This window comes from Myiozetetes cayanensis, unplaced genomic scaffold (genome assembly GCF_022539395.1).
Source record: "Myiozetetes cayanensis isolate MyiCay16 unplaced genomic scaffold, myiCay2020 scf29, whole genome shotgun sequence".
NCBI lineage: Eukaryota > Metazoa > Chordata > Aves > Passeriformes > Tyrannidae > Myiozetetes > Myiozetetes cayanensis.
In genome coordinates, this window is record NW_026087510.1 from 1,624,681 (window position 1) to 1,642,273 (window position 17,593).

The following is a 17,593-nucleotide window of genomic DNA, read 5'->3' on the forward strand; positions in this document are numbered from 1 at the left end:
AGCTGAAGCAGAGGAGACTGAGGGGAGACCTCCCTGCAGTTCCAACTGCCTGGGCAGGGGCAGAGGAGGGGCAGGACTGAGCTCTGCTCTGGGGGGACCAGGGACAGCACCCAGGGAATGGCTGGAGCTGTGTCAGGGCAGGCTCAGGGTGGATCTCAGGGAAAGGTTCTTCCCCCAGAGGGTGGTTGGCACTGAACAGGCTCCCCAGGGCAGTGGGCACAGCCCCAAGGCTGCCAGAGCTGCAGGAGGGTTTGGATGATCCTCTGGGACACAGGGGGTGACTCTTGGGGCTGGGCCTGTGCAGGGCTGAGGGTTGGACTGGATGATCCTTGTGGGTCCCTTCCAGCTCAGGATATTCTGTGACTGTGACAAGCTGGCAGAGCCTCCCAGGGAGGTCTCACGGCAGTGACTCAGAGGGGACAGCGACTGTTCCAAAGGGTTTCTGGTTTGCTGCTCTGTCCTTCCCCATGCCAAAGGAACATCCTTGTGCCATCCCAGTCACGTGTGGCTCCTCACCTTGGCTCATCCCAAGGCTGTGGAGCAGGGGTGGGGCTGTGCCAGCCCGTTCCCTCCTCACCTCAGGCACAGCCGTGTCCATGGAAGTGCCTCCAGGCAGAACCACCGGGGCTTTCCCGGCCCCAAACCATCCCAAACCAAAGGAGATCAGCAGACCCTGTTGGGCAGCAAGCACTGGAGTTTCCTGCTGCTCCCCCCAAGGGCCTTTGAAAGGCTAAACACCACCTCCCCTGCTCTGCACAGCTGCTTTCTATCCCCCTTTTTTATTTCACGGGGTTGGTTCTTTTGGCATCGATTCAATCCACCAGCAAATGCTGCAGATCCAAATCACCAAAACCAGAGAGAGGCAAAGGAGAAGTGTAGAGATTAAGGCTGAGGAGGCCCCACAAAAAGGGAAGGAATTCACTCCTAATAAATACTTTGTGGGGTTTTCAAGAAACACTCAGCCTCGTTGGAGCCAGTGACAAACTCCTGGTACTCCCATTTGTCTAATGCTCTGTTTGCTTCAGAAAGGGAGAGTTGGGGGGAATATTCCATGGACCTCAGAGGGCAGCAAGCTCAGCAGCTAGCAAGTGAATCTGAGGATCTCATCTGCTGCCCAGCTCCTTTTATTGGGAGAAATGTATTTAATCCTGATTTGTTATTTTCTACTATCCCACTGAGGTTTTTTCCCCCCATGTCATGTTTTCTAGCTGACAGCAGGGTATGTCCAAAGGGATTACAGACTGGGAAGGCAGGGGAGGCTGAGGCAAGTGCCACAAACACTGTGCCATTTTGGATTCCAGAAATAGCTGGTGGTTGTTTGCTGAGAAAGAAAGCAAGCAAGAAGGAAGGAGCACGTGGGGTCTGTTCCAGGCCCTGAAAGAGTCAAGAAAGAAAATGAAAATTTGGTTTCTGGAATAAACATAATGAACTGTTGTTTCTTTTTGATGATACATATTTTAAAGTAAGTTTGCTGGGTGTTTTTTTAGATCCCTATCAAGTCCTGGGGCCCACCAGTAGCCGTCTTGCCAATCCAGGTGAGTTCATTTTGCCTTTCAGCCCCTCATCATCAAAGGGGGCAAATTTCCTGCTGATCTGCTGCTCCAGGATGGATCAGCAGCTGCTGTTCCTCTAGTTGGGGTGAGCTGTGAGAGCCACGGAGCTCAGTAACTGTGCCCTCACAAGGCTTTTTTGCAAAAATCCTTACAGAAAAGTGAGGAAAGTGGTGCAACATCATCTGTGTCAGGACAAAATTGCCCCCCTGAATTGTTCTTATCCAAACCCAGCATTCCTTAAATAGAGTTCTATAGGGGACTTAAGTACTGGTCTCTCAGATTTGCAGTACAGGTTAATTTTTCACTGTCTGCTGTGGATGTGATGAATGAAGGCACAAACTATCTCTGAAATTCTCTGTAAAGTAACTGTCCCTAGCATGTTATGGGCAGGAAATAATCCTTGAGCTTGGGGAATGAGACCTGGAGTAAATCTTGCTTGAACTGACCAAACTGAAACACAAGGAATGTTTGTAAGAAAACATCCTCAAAACGCTCTTGACTTGCATAACCACAGCGAGTAAAACCAGGGGACATCTTCTCTGGGGAAGAAATGATCTTGTGTAACTCAGGTCACCAACTGGAAAGAAAACTGGAGGTATCCAAAACAACATCCACGGCAAACAGTGAGCAGTGCCGAGCTGCAATGTCCCTGTTAAGCAGTCAGCGAAAAGCTCCACAGCACAGCGTGCTCAGGAAAAACCCTGTTTATGAATAGCCCCGAAGATTTTAAGGCCAAAGGCGGCCCATTATGAAATCTAATCTGACCCCAAACCCAGGAGCAGAACAAAGGGCTGACTAACTTGTTTGCTGGGAACAGTTTATCCATCCCTACGCGAGCCCTTCCGAGGGCCCGGAGGAGCCGTTCCCAGCAAAGAGCGAGATAGCCCTTCTGTTTCCTGCCTTTGTGCGCGCCCGGGGGGCAGGAAGCAGCGTGTCATTTCCCTTCCTCCCCTGGCCGTGTGTCGCAGGGAGCGGGCAGATCCAGCTGTGGCAGTTCCTCCTGGAGCTGCTGTCGGACAGTTCCAACGCCAGCTGCATCACGTGGGAGGGCACCAACGGGGAGTTCAAGATGACGGACCCCGACGAGGTGGCGCGGCGCTGGGGCGAGCGCAAGAGCAAGCCCAACATGAACTACGACAAGCTGAGCCGGGCCCTGCGCTACTACTACGACAAGAACATTATGACCAAGGTGCACGGCAAGAGGTATGCCTACAAATTTGACTTTCACGGCATCGCCCAGGCCCTCCAGCCTCACCCCACCGAGTCGTCCATGTACAAGTACCCGTCGGATCTCTCCTACGTGCCATCGTACCACGCCCACCAGCAGAAGGTGAACTTTGTGCCCCCGCACCCTTCCTCCATGCCCGTCACGTCATCCAGTTTCTTCGGGGCGGCCTCACCCTATTGGACCTCCCCTGCAGGAAGCATTTACCCCAACCCCAACGTCCCCCGCCACCCCAACGCCCACGTAACGCCTCACTTGGGCAGCTATTACTAAGTGCTTGTAGCTCCACGGGGCCTTCAGGAGTTTGGCTGGACTTTTTCTTTACTTCTGGGATTTTTATGGGGTTTTTTTGGGCGGACCCTTAATAGATAATTGTGGCCTTTGCGGGGAAGAATTAAAACTGGATATTGGTTATTGCTGGACCAAACCTTTCAGTTTTGTAACTTTGCCTCTTGTGTCTTGAACTGAGAGAGATGGAGAGATGCTTCTGTGGGCCAGTACTCTGCATTTCCTTGGGGTTTGATGCTTGTGTCCTCTGTAGGAAGTGACGATGAAGATTGTCCACCAGTAACCTGGAACGATTCTTAGAGAAATTTTCAAGGATTCAAAGGCTCTTGACAAGACACAGATCCACCAGTGGGTCGTAGGAAAGGATGACCACCTGGGGTTTTCTCTCACTGTGGAGCATGTAGGCAATTTGACCATTAAGTGGAGGACATTGGGCTGCAGGGGACCACAACTGGAATCTTAGCTTTAAGGCAGATGAAGGATTTTTTTTGTTTTTCACCCAACTGGAAATTAAATATATATATATATATTCATATATATATATGTACGTGTATATTTTAAGAAGTAAAGGGCATTGAAGGAACTTTTCTAGTGTGTACAACTCCATTAGACTGTGCCTCAACTCCAGAAACACCAGAAACCAGAACAAAACGTGACGTAGTGTCGAGCACAGGCATTCCTTGAAAGCAGAATGAAGTGAAATAAATGACAGCAGGTCCCTGGGCTGTGCCAGAGCCCGAGGGGCCTCTCGATGTAGCGATTCGCGAACGCTGTGCGTTTGTCAGACCGTCATCCAAAGGGTCAACAAATCAAGGTGAATTACTGTATAAATTATGCAGAGTTATTTTTCCCTATATCTCACAGTTTTAAAAAGAAAGAGTAAATAAAAACGAGTTGACCTCGGTCACAAATGCAGGTTTGTTTGTTTTTTTGGTTTTTTTTTACTACCAGCTCGGTTTGTTTTTTTGGGATTTTTTTTGTTTTTTGTTTTAATGTAATTTGTACATCTTTTCAATCTGTACATTTGGGCTGTAACTTTGTACTTTTTGCTAAAAAAAAAAAGAAATAAAAAATAAGACACGAGTAATGTATCTGTTGGAAATAGCCTTGGTCCTGCAATTGGATCCATAATTGACCCCAAAGTTGCCAGAAACCTTCCAGATCGCCCTGGGTTGGTCTAGAGTAGAGTATTTTCTTGTATTAATCTGTTGTAGTTGTTTGCAAATTAACTCCACTTCGCTCACATGTTTGCATTGACGCTGATTGAAAACATGCACAACATTTTAAAGGAACTATTTAAATATTTTGTGATCGTTTTTCACCAAAACCTTTAACTTTGGGGAGACCTTAACCACTTCATCGATAACATTATCAACCACCTCTCTCTTTGATGCCTCCTGTGGGGGGTTTTCCTTGGAATTTGAAACATTCCCACGTTGTCAGCCATCTCCAGTTTTGCACGTGTTAATTTGATGGTTTGGTGCCATAAACAGAGGGTGAACCACAAATGTTTGGGTTTTAGAACAGATGTTGGGGGGAGATTTACATGTAGAACCCATTTAATGACTTGTATTAACTGGTAACCAATTAACAGGATCACAACTATCTAATCTAGTCTAGACACAACCTCTGGGGCTCTGCGTGGGGGCAAGGTCTGGTCCATGTGCATCCGATTGCAGGAGAGTGTGAACCCAGAGCTCTGGAGTCTGCTCAGAACTTTAAACAGAAGCACTGATGCCATTATTTAACAGAGTGGAAAAAGAAGATCAAGCTAATCCCTTTAGGTCTTAGTGCTCTCGGGGTGTTTATAAGTAACATTACTGCAATAATCGCAAAATTGAAGTATTTGAAGAAATTACCCATGGAAATGGGGCTTTTGCTACTATATATATGCAATGTACTTTTTTGGATATTAAAATATATATAATTTTGCAAGCTATCTTGGTGGTTTTTTTTAAAAAAATGTATTAATGTTACAATGAAACAGTTGTATGAAGAAGATGATGTAAAAAAAACCCAAACAAAGTGACAAAATAAATGGTCGTTTTCTTCTCTAAGGCATCACATTGTCCCACTGTCTCCCTCCCCCCCTCTGACACCTGAAGGTGAAGCATGAACTTGATATTGAATTTAGCTAAAAAAGGAAAACAAAGCATTCCTTATCACTAAAAAGTATATTTATAATATTAGTTGTACATTTTTATAGCATTAGTTATAGTATTTATAGTATTAGTGTTGACCACTCATTCCAGAAGACCAGTGTCTGTGGGGCCAGTGTGGATTAGACCTGATTTACTTATTGAGGTGTTTAAATCCCAGCTTTTATCCATGGGGAGAGAAAGTGGAGGAGCAGCCCAGGCTCAGGGAAGTGTTTGGCACGAGGCTGTGGCAGAGCCAGGAGCAGCCCCCGTTCCCGTGTGCCAGGGGTGGCATCCCGGTGCCAGGACATGCTGGTCCGTGTGGGACCATCCTGCCCCCTGCTCGTGCTTCCCACTTAATCCCAAGTCCCCAGGGAGAGCCAAAGCGTTCCTGAGGTGGAGGCTGCGAAAACAAAGCCCCGCCGAGGAATCTTCTGGTGGTGGATAAAGGTCAGGCCCAGGCACTTCCTGCAGGCACACGGTGGTCCTGAGAGATATCAGGATCTCGCTGCAGGTTTGATAAACCCTCAGGAACCCGGGGCTGCACGAGCATGATGTTTCCTTCCTCCAGCAGCCCTTTGTTGCTGAGCAATGACGTGATTAACTCTGAAAAAGAGCAGCTCCAACCAGCACAGAGCTGCTCCCTCTGTGCATTCCAGCCTTTTTGTTGCTCAGTTCAGCCCCAAGAGCGAGTGGTTTGGTGTTTATCTCCATTGTTTTTCACCTCAGCACTCTCGAGATGAATTCTGGCTGCCCATCACCAGTGGGTTATTTTAATGCTTGTGCCTGCCCTCCTGCCAGTAATAGGAAAATCAGGAGATGAGATTGCACAGAAATGTCTGAAGGCAGAGTCTGGAGGTCATCAGAGTGCAAAGATGGCCCTGATAGGAAAATTTGGCCAGTGGGAACCTTGATGAAAAAAAATGTTGAAAATAACAATTTGAAAAGTATCTGTTTCTGGCTGCCTAACATCTTAAAGGAGCCCAGACTGACAGAAGGGGATCAGCAGCATCACAGCTCATGTTCCCTCTGTCTCCTTCACCTTCTCTTCAGGGAACTGTCTGATTTTAATCTTTGCTAGTATTTGCTAATATTTAGCTTTAGATATTAATATTTGTTAGTATTTGCTAATATTTAGCTTCAGACAGATCCTGCCTCCCACTGCAGGCTGTGCTCCCCTAGAGATCTCACACCACAGTGCCAGACAACCTCAGACCACTGGGGTGCTTCCCAGGTATCTTTCATAGCATTTCCATAAATCTTGATAATTTACATCCCTCAAAAACAAGTAACAACACAGAGATTGGAACAGGCCATTTGTACCCCCAAAATCAGCCTGACTTTGCCAGCCTGGAGGTTCCAGGGGTGATAACTGGAGGATCTCTCCTGCCACCCCAAGTTCCTGGGGCACACTGAGAGAAAACAAAACAAGGAACTGGACAGCACTAAAGCTACTTTTTGCTTTTCCCAGAGGGACAAGGCAGATGGAATTCGAGTATTTCAAGCTTAAATCAGAAAGTTTACCAAACAGATGGTTGGGATCACATGGTTGTGAGCTGTGAGTCAACAGGGACAGCAGAAAATCTTCTCTGCGTCGAAGTTCAGGATTCAGAGCTCACCAGGAAACCCAGCTCCCACTGCAATCAGGGGTGATTTGGCTGTTAATTCCCAGTGATCTGGTATTCCCCAGGATCTCTGTCCTATCCCCAAGCTCAAGCACTGAATGGGATCTGGCTCAAACGTGCCAAACCACAATAATGTTGACATTCCACCTTCTATAAAATAGATCCTGCAGCTTGTACATCAAGCAGAATCAGTGATGGTTTCACAGGCCCAGAGATCCAGCTCCCTTAGCTGGGATCTGTGGGCTGGTTCCCTCTCTTTGGGATGCACCTGCCTCAGTGTGTGGAGCAGGAAAGGGACAACAAGAGGGCACTTCTACTGCTTGGTTACAGCCAGCAGGTTTAGAACCTGCTTTGAACTGTATTTTGAAGAAGGTTTTATCCCCACTGCTGAGAGTCTGGACCTCGCAGCTTAAGCACTTGGTAGATGCTCTAAACCAGGAGATGATAAATCCTTCTAAAGTCAGACACCTGAGATCAGTCCCATCCATTCTATTCTCTTCTACTCCTATTCTCTTCTACTCCTATTCTATTCTATTCTATTCTATTCTATTCTATTCTATTCTATTCTATTCTATTCTATTCTATTCCCTTTCCTATTCCATTCCAAAGAATCGACCCCCTTTACACACAAGTGACCTCCTGCTTTATACACCTAAATATTGTATTTCAATCCCAAACAACCACAGGTTCCAAATACTATCCCAAGGCAGAGGGATTTCCCTGTGCTGAGCCTTTCCCTTAGCAAAGAGAAAGCCATTTCTCATCCTAGTACCCAACAAGTGCAATCCAGCCCTAATGAGACATTAATTAGGGGGGAAATGTGCCATAACTTCTCTTGGTGCAAATATTTAATGGGAAGCTGGACCTGCCCAGCAGTATTTCACACACATCCATGACAGTAAATGGCTGTGCCTGAAGCTCTGCAGTAAAAGCAGGGGTGAACCAGCTGCTGTTTCCCACCTCTCTGTCACAAGGAAAGAGCCATCAATCTGTAAGCTCTGGGTTAAGGGACCCAGCTTCACTTTATTATCCTATTACAACAATAGAGTTTTTACAGGCTGCTTTGCTGTGCTGGTCCAGTATTTTTAATAACTTCAGTGAAATTAGTTTGTGATTTCAGCCTGACAAAGCCTCCCACATCAAACCGAGTGTTGCTGCAGTTGGTGTTAATTAGAGCTGCAGTCTGGAGGCACATGGAGGGGTTGGGGTTTATAAATTCACTCTAAAGACCCTATTTGTATATTTGTGTACAACACCCAGCATAACACACACATGACAATTTTCATCTGGGAAAGCAGAACTCATTGCAAATGAAGCTCAGACTTTTCTGTCATGTTGGAAAAGATTTGAGACCTCTGGTTAAGGCCATGTGAGGAGTGGCAACACTTAATTTAGGTTGTGTGTTATGAATCTTTCCTCTCCAGAGGTAGAAACCCTTGTGCATAAAGCTCAGATTCTTCTGTTGTATCAGAAGAGAGTTAGAGATCCTAGGAAAAATCCAGCTCTTTTTATTCCAAGCTGCAGTTGCTACAGGAGGATGAACACCAGGGACTCTGCAATTTGGTGCTCAGCGATTTCACCACAAGAGCTGCTTCTTCCTTTCCAGGAACTGCTGCAAACTTGGTATTTGCTTTGGCTTTTCCTTGACTTTCTGTCTCCTGGAGCTGTAAGGTCTGATGTTGGATGCACTTCACCCTCCCTGCTGTAAAGACAGACCCTGTGCACACACCAGAGGAGTCTCCTGTCCTGGAAGTGTCCAAGGCAAGGTTGGACAGGGCTTGGAGTAACCTGGGATAGTGGGAGGTGTCCCTGCCCATGGCAGGGGGTGGAATGAGATGGGCTTTAAATCCCTTCCCACCCAAACCACTCTATGATTCTATATTTTACATATACATATACATTAAAATAGTATATTGAAGTGTTAAGTTAAATAAGAGGAGGTTCAGTCTGGGGTAGATGTTGTTGTGGAGGGTTTAAAATGTCCCTTAAGCAGCTCCCTGAAACCCCCAGCCAGCCCCTCCAAGCTCTGTGGACACAAGGGTACCAGCATCCTGACCTTGCTGTGGGAATTTGGGGAGCAGCATCCTTCTCTGTTTGGGGTAGGGAGGAGTGGGGGTGGTCTGGTGGAGGCTGCCCCTGCCCATGGCATGGAATGGGATCAGCTTTAAGGTCCCTCCCAACCCAAACCATACCATGCTCCATAGAGATGTTGTTGGATCTCCTGGCACTGCAGCACTGAGGGAGGTGATCAGGGCTCCCAGAACCATCTCAAGGGATGTGATGGCTCTCCAGACACTGCCAGGGTGGTGGGGACTCCTTGCTGTGTGCCAGCTCTGTCCTGTGCTGGGGCACTCCCAAAGCACGGGCACTTTGGGCACTGCTGCAAAACTACCCCAGAGCAATGATTGGGCCCTTCCTGGGGTGGCCAGTGGTAAAACTGCAGAATAACCAAGGTTGGAAAAGAGCTCCAAGATGATTCAATCCAACTATTAACCCAGAACCACCGTGGTGTTGGTTTTTAACAGCTGGGGAAACTGAGTCACAGAGCAGGGAGCAGGGACTGACTGCTCCGAAGTCACAGAGCAGAATTCCAGGTGGAATATGGGTCTCTCCAGACGCAGCCTTGCCTTTCCTAATCCACCTCCCACCGCAGACTCTGTTTTAGGTGCTGCTGCAGCCCGAATTTTACAGCCCCAGCCCTCCACTTACACATCACCTCCGAGTTCACTGCAGCGAATTAAGTCTCCCAACACTTCTGTGAAGGGGCTAAATATATCCAGCTTGCACAGCCCGTGCCAAAAACAAGTCACTAAATGCATTGAACTCCGTGTCATAAAATAAGGAACAGTCCCAATAAATTCCTGCTTCGCCTTTCAAGGTTGCCGTGGAATTCGGGCTGCGCCGAGCCCGGAGCGGCTGATTCGCAGGTGAGCGGTGCCATCCTGTGGCAGCAGCACAGAAAGCAACCTCCGGGATCGCTCCTTCCCTCTCGCAGCATCCCTGATGGTCCCCCAGCTTTCCTCGTGGTCCCCAGCATCCCAACCTGCCCCCGTGCTGGGCTGTCCCAGCAGTCCCAGCACTGCTGCCTTGGGATGTGCCCACCCAGGACTCACAGAATCCCAGAACGTGCTGAGCTGGAAGGGACCCACAAGGACCATCCAGTCCAACCCTCAGCCCTGCACAGGCCCATCCCCAAGAGTCACCCCCTGTGCCCCAGAGGATCATCCAAACCCTCCTGCAGCTCTGGCAGCCTTGGGGCTGTGCCCACTGCCCTGGGGAGCCTGTTCAGTGCCAACCACCCTCTGGGGGAAGAACCTTTCCCTGAGATCCACCCTGAGCCTGCCCTGGCACAGCCTCAGCCATTCCCTGGTCCCCCCAGAGCAGAGCTCAGTCCTGCCCCTCCTCTGCCCCTCAATGCTTTCTGTGCTTAAATTTGACTGCAATGTAAAACAGAGCCACAAAGTTCCCCATCTCCAGCCTCCCCTTGCTTGGCCACCTCCTCTGAGCAGGGGCAATTCATGCCTGTCTTGTGCAGCATGAGCTTGTTCAAGTGCAAGTCTCCCCAGGCAGATGCTCCCACCACAGGAATGTCAACTTGACCTCAGGAAGTATTTTTTTGGTGTGTATTCAAGCAGCCTTGGAGAGAATTTGGCCTTCCAGTGGCACCATCACAGGGTTAAATGCAATTTAGGGCCAGGGATGGTGCTGTCAGAGGGCTGCACAAGGAGCACAGATTCAGGAACTTGCTCAGCTTCCCCCTCTGCTCCCATTCCTGGTGCTGTGCTGTGGTTTCTCCTATGTGGGGAACAGGAACTGGGCCACCCCCAGGATGGTGGTTCAGGGCAGGGGTGGGTTGAGGGGGCAAAATGAAAGGGAAATAAAGGCTGTTCCCATTGGAATCCCCATGATTGTAAGCACGGGAGAGGGAAGGGGATGTGACACCTCGGCTGCTCTCACTGGTCACTTGTTTCTGGGTGAGCAGCAGAGTTTCCAAGGAATTGGGTACGGGCAGGAGTTATCCAGGTAGCCTCTGGGAGTGCATTAGCAGTGATGTGCCACATTCCAGCAGTGCAAGTCAGGATAAGCATCTAAACAGTGTGCCAGAATTTGTTGTTATTGTTATTTCTATTATTATTATTATTATTATTATTATTTAGGGGTCTCTTTTCACCACTTACTACCAGAGTGTGTGTGGAGACAGTACCCAGCATATGTCAGTTTAACTAAAAGCAGTTATTTTAATTCATGGCCCTTTCTCCAGCAGTCAGCAGGATGCCTTATTCATTTGCCAGCAGGAGGGTAAATCTATTTCAAAATGATTGAAATATTATGCACAGCTTGAATGAATGTTTAAAATAAATACAGTAGAAGAAACATGTTGTTTGTGAAATGAGAAGATAAATTAAGTTCAGTGCAGACACGTTATTCCCAAGCCTGGCTGCTTGGCTTTCACAGCAAAATCCCTCAGGCCTCAATCCTCAATCCAGCAGCAAGTACGTGGTGTGATTTCCTCTCCTGGAGGAGCAGCACTTTCTCTCCAGACCTTTGGAGGGTTTGGACCAGGCTGTTGCCTCCCCAGCATCCTAGGGATGGGCCTGTGCAGGGCCAGGGGTGGCACTCGATGATCCTCGTGGGTGCCTTCCAACTGGGAATATCCTGGGATTCTGTGTTCCACTCTGTGGAAGGACTAATGGCAGGATGGGCAGACAAACCCATCTGTCTCTCATCCCATCCAGGGAGAGGAGAACCCTGAGCCCCAAGCAGAGCTGGAAAAGCGAAACCCTGTCACGGGTGGGGGGTGAAGGAACCAGCCTTTCTTTTCCAGTATCGGGCCTGTGGTTCCCTCCAGCCACTTCTGCTCAGCAAGATTAAATTTATTTTCATCCTCTTAACTGAACTTGCTTTTAATGGCAGTGGGGGTGACAGCCCCCAAAATAGAGTCCCCGTGGAGCCCGTCCCGCCCGGCCCCGTGTGCCGCCTGTCTCCGATAACCCTTCCCCGGCCTGGGCTTTATCTCTGCGCTGACAAACAGCTCTCCCTGGACAGAAAGAGGAAATTCCACTCATTGTTGTGCTGTGCTGGCCCTGCTGCAGCTCTATCTCCTGCCTGCTCGGGGCTGGCAGGGCTTCCTGAGGTGACAATCAGCGGGAGGCTCAGGGAGGAGGGGTCCAGGCCAGGATTCCCAGTAAGTCCCAGTATGAGCCCGCTCTAAGCAAGCCATCAGCTTTGGATACATCCCCTTTGTATCTCCTGATCCTGCAGTGGCCAGACCCTCCTATAACCCCAAAACACAGAAAAGAACACCATCACCCCTCCCTTGCTGCCTCTGAGGCGGGTGGGGCTGCCAGGAGAGGGAACAACAGGTATCCATCCCTGCAGGGTCATCCAGCAGCTTCTGTTGGAGTTGTGGCAGCACTCCAAACTTCTGAAAATGGAACAGCACCTCCTCGTGCCTGTGCTGTAGACACAGGGCAAAAGGTCCAATATTTGGGTCGTGAAGAGCGTTGAGGTTTAGGATTTTGAAATGGCTTTCCAAGGGCACTGCCTGAAAGTGCATTTTTTAGGGACTCTCTAAACTTTGGAGGGTGCACACCACCTCCTGGACAGGCACTGGATACACCTTGATTTATTTTTCCCACTAGCACTAACATCCCAAACCAGCTTTCCTTAAATCTGGAATCTTCCCTGGCTCCCCATTGCATAGCTGGGTTTGACACTTCAAATAGACCCTTTGTCTTGCTATTTTTGTCCAGTGAAGGTATTTCTTTTAAGGGCACTTTGGTGCATCTTGGGCTAAGAGGTGTAGCTTGTAAGCCTTGACTTCTGCCTGTGCTGCCTTCTGGGGAAATCACACCCAGGGAACTGCACAGGAAGCCAAGAAAGGAAATGCAGCAGCAGCTCTGGAAGGGACTGAGCAGCCTCTTGGTTCAGACGAGCCTGGGACTCCTGAGACATCATTTCACTTCCCTGCTCCCTCCTGGATTTCTGTGCATGGCCACTGATCACTCACTGTCTGCTTGAGGGGATAAAAATTGCCCCTCCAGGGGGATAATCTGCAGGGCACTAAGGTTGGAGGGCTCAGATACTCTGGTGACCGGGACTGTAAAAATACATTTACAGTTGGCACTGTTGGTCTGCAAGGCTGCAAAAACAGTACAGTTAAAATATTGGGTGATAGGTGTGAATCTGAGAGGTCTCAGCTCGTGGTTCAATATTCCACAGTTCTGGCCCTCCTGCAGCACTTTCAGTAACTGATGTGTGCTGAGGACAGAACTTGGAGTGCTGACCTTTCCATCCAGAGGTGAAGAAGGGTGTGACAGTGGTGCCTTAAGGAGAGGAAAGACTGAGACAGCTGAGAATTGGCTTTTAAAGTGCTTTAGTGACATAATTGTTCATACCATTGTTCTCTGTACATTGTAAGTGTTTATGTCCTGTGTTACAGATGGTAAATCTGAGATACATGAAGTGATTTGTTCTGAACCAACAAAGGAGTTGATGCTACACTGGGACTGAGACCTGGACACTCCTGGTCCCCAGAGTTTGATTTCCATACTCACACTGTTCATTTGCAGCATAACTTTCTCTTGCCATCATTTGACCTGCTTAATTCTCCTCTTCTTTTAAAACCACTCAGTCTGGCAGCTTTAACAATATTTCCATTTTACCACAGCATTGAAAATAGATGAGCTGACTTCCATCAAGGGAAAGTGCTCCCAAAAAACCTCCCTTTGCTCTGCCACTTGAACTCTCAGCAACAGAACCATGTGAGGAAAATAAAAAAGGTTGTGAGGGGGGGTAGAAATTCACCAAAAAGTTATTGAAGCTTCTTGTTGCATTTGAAACTTAAATGTCAACAGTTATATCCAGAAAATGTTCACCCCTGCTCAGCTCCCACCAAGCAGAAGGTGTTTCCTGGAGGGCTGCACATCTTGCTGTGGTGAGATGGATGGTTTGGGACTAAATCCGAAGCCAAGTGTTGGTAGGAGGCTCCTGGGCTGTGTTTTTGTTTGAACAAGACCTCGGTGCTTCAAAGGGAAAGATAATCCGTGTTTGTTTTGGGCATTATTTCGAAGGATACATCCAGAGCTGGGAATTTCCTCTCTCCTCCCAGTGGAGTGCTCTCTGCCAGGTGTGAAGCACTCAGTGTGTTCTCCATCTCCCCACCTTGCTGGACAGTTGCCTTCAGATGTTTCCTCGTTCCACAGCCATCCAGCTCCTGGGGAAGGGAAGGGTATCTGAGGGATGAGACAGTTGGGAATAAGCTGCAAAATTCCCCTCTTCCCATCGTGGGTCTCTGCTTCTCGTCTTTTCAGTTTTCAATTCCACTTGGCTATTTTTTTTCCCCTGAAAGGAATCAAAGGCTTTCACAGGGGAGAAGTCCTATTTTGGAGTTCCAGATGGCAGCAGCACAGCCCCAGCTCTGTCTTTCCTGGTTTCCTAAGCGTGTTCCATCCCTTCATGCTCTGTTTCTGTTGCTGTACCAGCCTCAAAGAAAGAAGGAAGGAATTGTTTCAGAATGTTCAAAAGTGCTCAAGTGTTCCCATGCCCAAGAGTCTGTTTTCACAGAGGACTTTGGCAACCAGAAATGTACATTTTTTGGAGGTTTTGGCTCCTAAGTCCCCCAGGTTTCTTCAGCTTTGCTTTCTGTCTCCCCTTTTCATGTTCTCATTCCTGTGCATCTAAAGCATGTCCTAAAGCTTCTTTCCATATTTTCAGGATTTTTAACACCCTTTCATGCCTCTGGGAACTTGAGTTGGACATTCCAACATAGCAGCTTCATAAAATGTCCCGCAGGTACAAAAATATAAATCCTATAGAGTGCAGTTAAATAGCATTCTGGAGATCACTGGTGTCCTGCTCCTCTCTGATTTGAGGCTTTTGAGAAAAGAAATGCTGTTTCAGAGTAAAAACAAGCCTGTGCTTCTCTTTTGTTTCACTAAGTCATTAATCCTCTGGAGACTGAATTCTCTCTGACGACAGGGACAGCCCCACGAGTACCCGACCTACATTTTTGTGTCGCTGGTTTCACTGACCTCAAGGACAAACCCAGGGTTGTCATAACCTTTCTTCTCTTTGGCTTTAGCCTCTTTCTCGTTGTAGAGGCAGAAGGCACAGTGGGGCGTCTCCACAGCCACCGTCTTGCTGAAGTTCTGGAAGTCAACCCTGTACTTCCCTTCTTTGGTCTTGGACACGATGGGAGCGAAGCGGTAGCCCCAGAGCACCTCCTCGGGGATGTAGGACGTCCTCACCTGGCAGGTGGCACTGGTGGCTTCCACAGTGCCGTCTAAAAACACCACCAGCTCGAAATCCTGCTGCAGGATGGTCTCTGCTGCCATGTGGAAGAAGGGGCTGTTCTTGTCTATGATGTGATAAATGGTTAGAGGGGAGATGAAGAAGAGATTCTCGTTGCCGGCGTCGACTACGAACTCTATGTTGACCTGGTCCAGAATGATTGTCTCTCCTTCTGGGGTGATGGTGGTCTTGAGGAGCTTCCCATAGATGTGGCTCCCGATCAGGAGGCTCTTCCTGAGGTTGGCCACCCGAATGAGGAGGCAGAGCTTCCCCCCACGCTTGCTGATGACGGCGTTCTTGCTGAAGGTGATGGTCTTGGCCCTGTTCTTGGACCTGGAGATCTTGGCCAAGATGGCCCCACACATGAAGGAGTTGATGATCACCCCCAGGATGGACTGGAAGATGAGCAGGAAGATGGCAGTGGCACATTGCTCCGTGACACACCTGAAGCCATAACCGATGGTCACCTGGGTCTCCAGGGAGAACAGGAAGGCTGAGGTGAGGCCGTTGATGTTCTCCACGCAGGGGGTGTGATTTATGGAGGGGTTGAACTCAGGCAGGTCTTTGTGGATGTAGGCCACCACGTACCAGAGGAGCCCGAACAGAAACCAGCTGCCCAAGAAGGCTGAAATGAAGATAGTCATTTTGTATCTCCACCTGAGGTCCAGGATGGTGGTCCATATATCAATCAAAAAGACAAACCTGGACTGCTCCACATTGCCAAACTCGATGTTACACCTCCCATCTTTGGAGACCAGCCTGGCCCTGCGCCGGCTGCGCTCCCGGAGGTGGCTGGTGAAGCGTTGCCGGAGGTAGCTGAACATTCCCTCTGCTGCTGCCGCTGTTCTGGAGAGCGAGAAACAACAAACACGCAGGTTTAATTTGCACCTGCGGGCAAGAGGGAAATTCTGACACAGTCTCAAGATGCTCGTTTAGGAAAAAGCGGTGTCATTTGCATATTTTCCCACACTTGGGGGGGAAAGTTTCGGTAAGTGCACGAGGAAAAGAACAGTTCCTTGCCTAAGGAGCATTCCAGCAAAAAAATAATCATTTTGGCTTGCTCAGTAAACTCAGAGTCAGTCAACTGTTAATGTTGTCCTCTGCATAGCTGAGTAAGTGGAAGCAGAGACAAAAGGTAACTTCATCATGGGCATTTGTGGGGAAAACTGGTGGGGTGAGGTGTTCCTGCCTTTTAGCAGATGAATCATGGCCTGTTTATGCAAGTGTGTGTTGGTGCCTTGGCATGAGGAGACCTGGGTGTGACCTGGGGAGCAAATTTGGGAAGAATCAAGGGTAGATGCAAAAGGTATATTTTTAGTGTAGTTATAGGTGGTGTTTAAAGGGGTGAAATTCAAACTCTGGATTCACAGAAGCACCTCAAATAGGATTTTTAGGTGAGAATAAAAGGGGAAAATAAATTTCAGGAGAATTTGGGGGTTTACCCATTGCAAAGGTGATGCTGAGACTAAAGGATCAGATTCAGAAATCCTTTCTTAAAGGGTAACTCTGCATCCCCGTTGATTTTATCCTTTATGATTGGCCATGTTAACAAGGAACCCAGGGAATAAGAGTCACTGATGGAGAAAACTCTACTCAGACTGGACTGTGGATCAGTCTGCACTGGAAAATTCCCAGTGTTGGACTCACTCAGACATGCAGACACAGGGACAGGTTGGTCTGCTGCAGAGTCAGGGGCTGCCTGCTGTGTTCACAGGCAGACCTGGGGCCTGACTTCGACCCAAAACTTAGGACTGTTCTTAGAAATAATTGATTTCTGAGTTATCAGCCTCCAAGCACATGTTTGGTTGCCGAGAGGATGGTGGATGAGTGCACAGTGCTGACCCACCCCACGTTATTCAGTCTTTATTGACCAAAACTCTTCTCGTGGAGCTGAATCAAACCCTGTGCTGTGATCAGGTGTCTTGGGGCAAAATGCTTCAGCTACAAACAACTGAAAGAAGTGAAGGACTTGAGGGGAAAATATTGTCCCTGCTGCCTCAAACAAAGGGTGTTCTGAGCCTGCTGTGCCTCCAAGGATGAGTATCCCCAGTCACAGAGAGCTGAACATTTTGGGGTCCTGCAGCTGCTGTGGGGGATGTTTTCTTTAGAAGGACCTGGGTTTGATGAGATGGGAGATGCTGAGAGCTTTGTAAGTGTTTGCTATTGTTACTTTACAGCTGCACCACCCTTCCCAATAGAAAGGGACAGCAAAAACAACCCTTAGGAATGATTTTTTTAGAGCAAGCTCAAGATGCTTCACCCCTTATCTCAACCCTGCCTCATATCCCATCCCACCCAGGCTTCCTTTCTGGTTAGAGCAAAATGCTTGGGCTCAAATTGTTCTCAGATGGGCTGCCCAAATTTTGCTGGATTTCACGTGCCGAAATATTTGTGGCAAGAATTGGTTCGTTCCCCTAAGCTCCAATTTCATGTATCCAAGATGGGGATGATCCAGAGTGGTCCAGCTGACAC

General features: G+C 48.4%; 3 protein-coding genes across 4 annotated transcripts in view; 2 read left to right on the forward strand and 1 right to left on the reverse strand.

The window, feature by feature from the left end:
• FLI1 (Fli-1 proto-oncogene, ETS transcription factor) overlaps window positions 1–5,123 on the forward strand; it is an 84,337-nt gene extending 79,214 nt beyond the window's left edge. For both annotated transcript variants that reach the window (XM_050323049.1, XM_050323050.1), the window contains 2 exons: window positions 1,488–1,535; window positions 2,522–5,123. In XM_050323049.1, coding sequence (XP_050179006.1) covers window positions 1,488–1,535; window positions 2,522–3,051 — 578 coding nt within the window. In that variant the 3' untranslated portion in view covers window positions 3,052–5,123. The remainder of the gene's footprint in view (window positions 1–1,487; window positions 1,536–2,521) is intronic.
• ST3GAL4 (ST3 beta-galactoside alpha-2,3-sialyltransferase 4) overlaps window positions 1–17,593 on the forward strand; it is a 1,214,471-nt gene that overhangs the window by 753,181 nt on the left and 443,697 nt on the right. The gene's annotated exons all lie outside the window — the stretch shown is intronic.
• KCNJ1 (potassium inwardly rectifying channel subfamily J member 1) lies at window positions 14,833–15,945 on the reverse strand. The gene has a single exon (XM_050323059.1). It carries the CDS (start codon window positions 15,943–15,945, stop codon window positions 14,833–14,835), a length of 1,113 nt encoding a protein of 370 aa, XP_050179016.1.

Bases quoted from the DNA above. Each gene is read 5' to 3' on its own strand.
- KCNJ1 (XM_050323059.1), bottom strand. From the start codon at position 15,945: ATGTTCAGCTACCTCCGGCAACGCTTCACCAGCCACCTCCGGGAGCGC.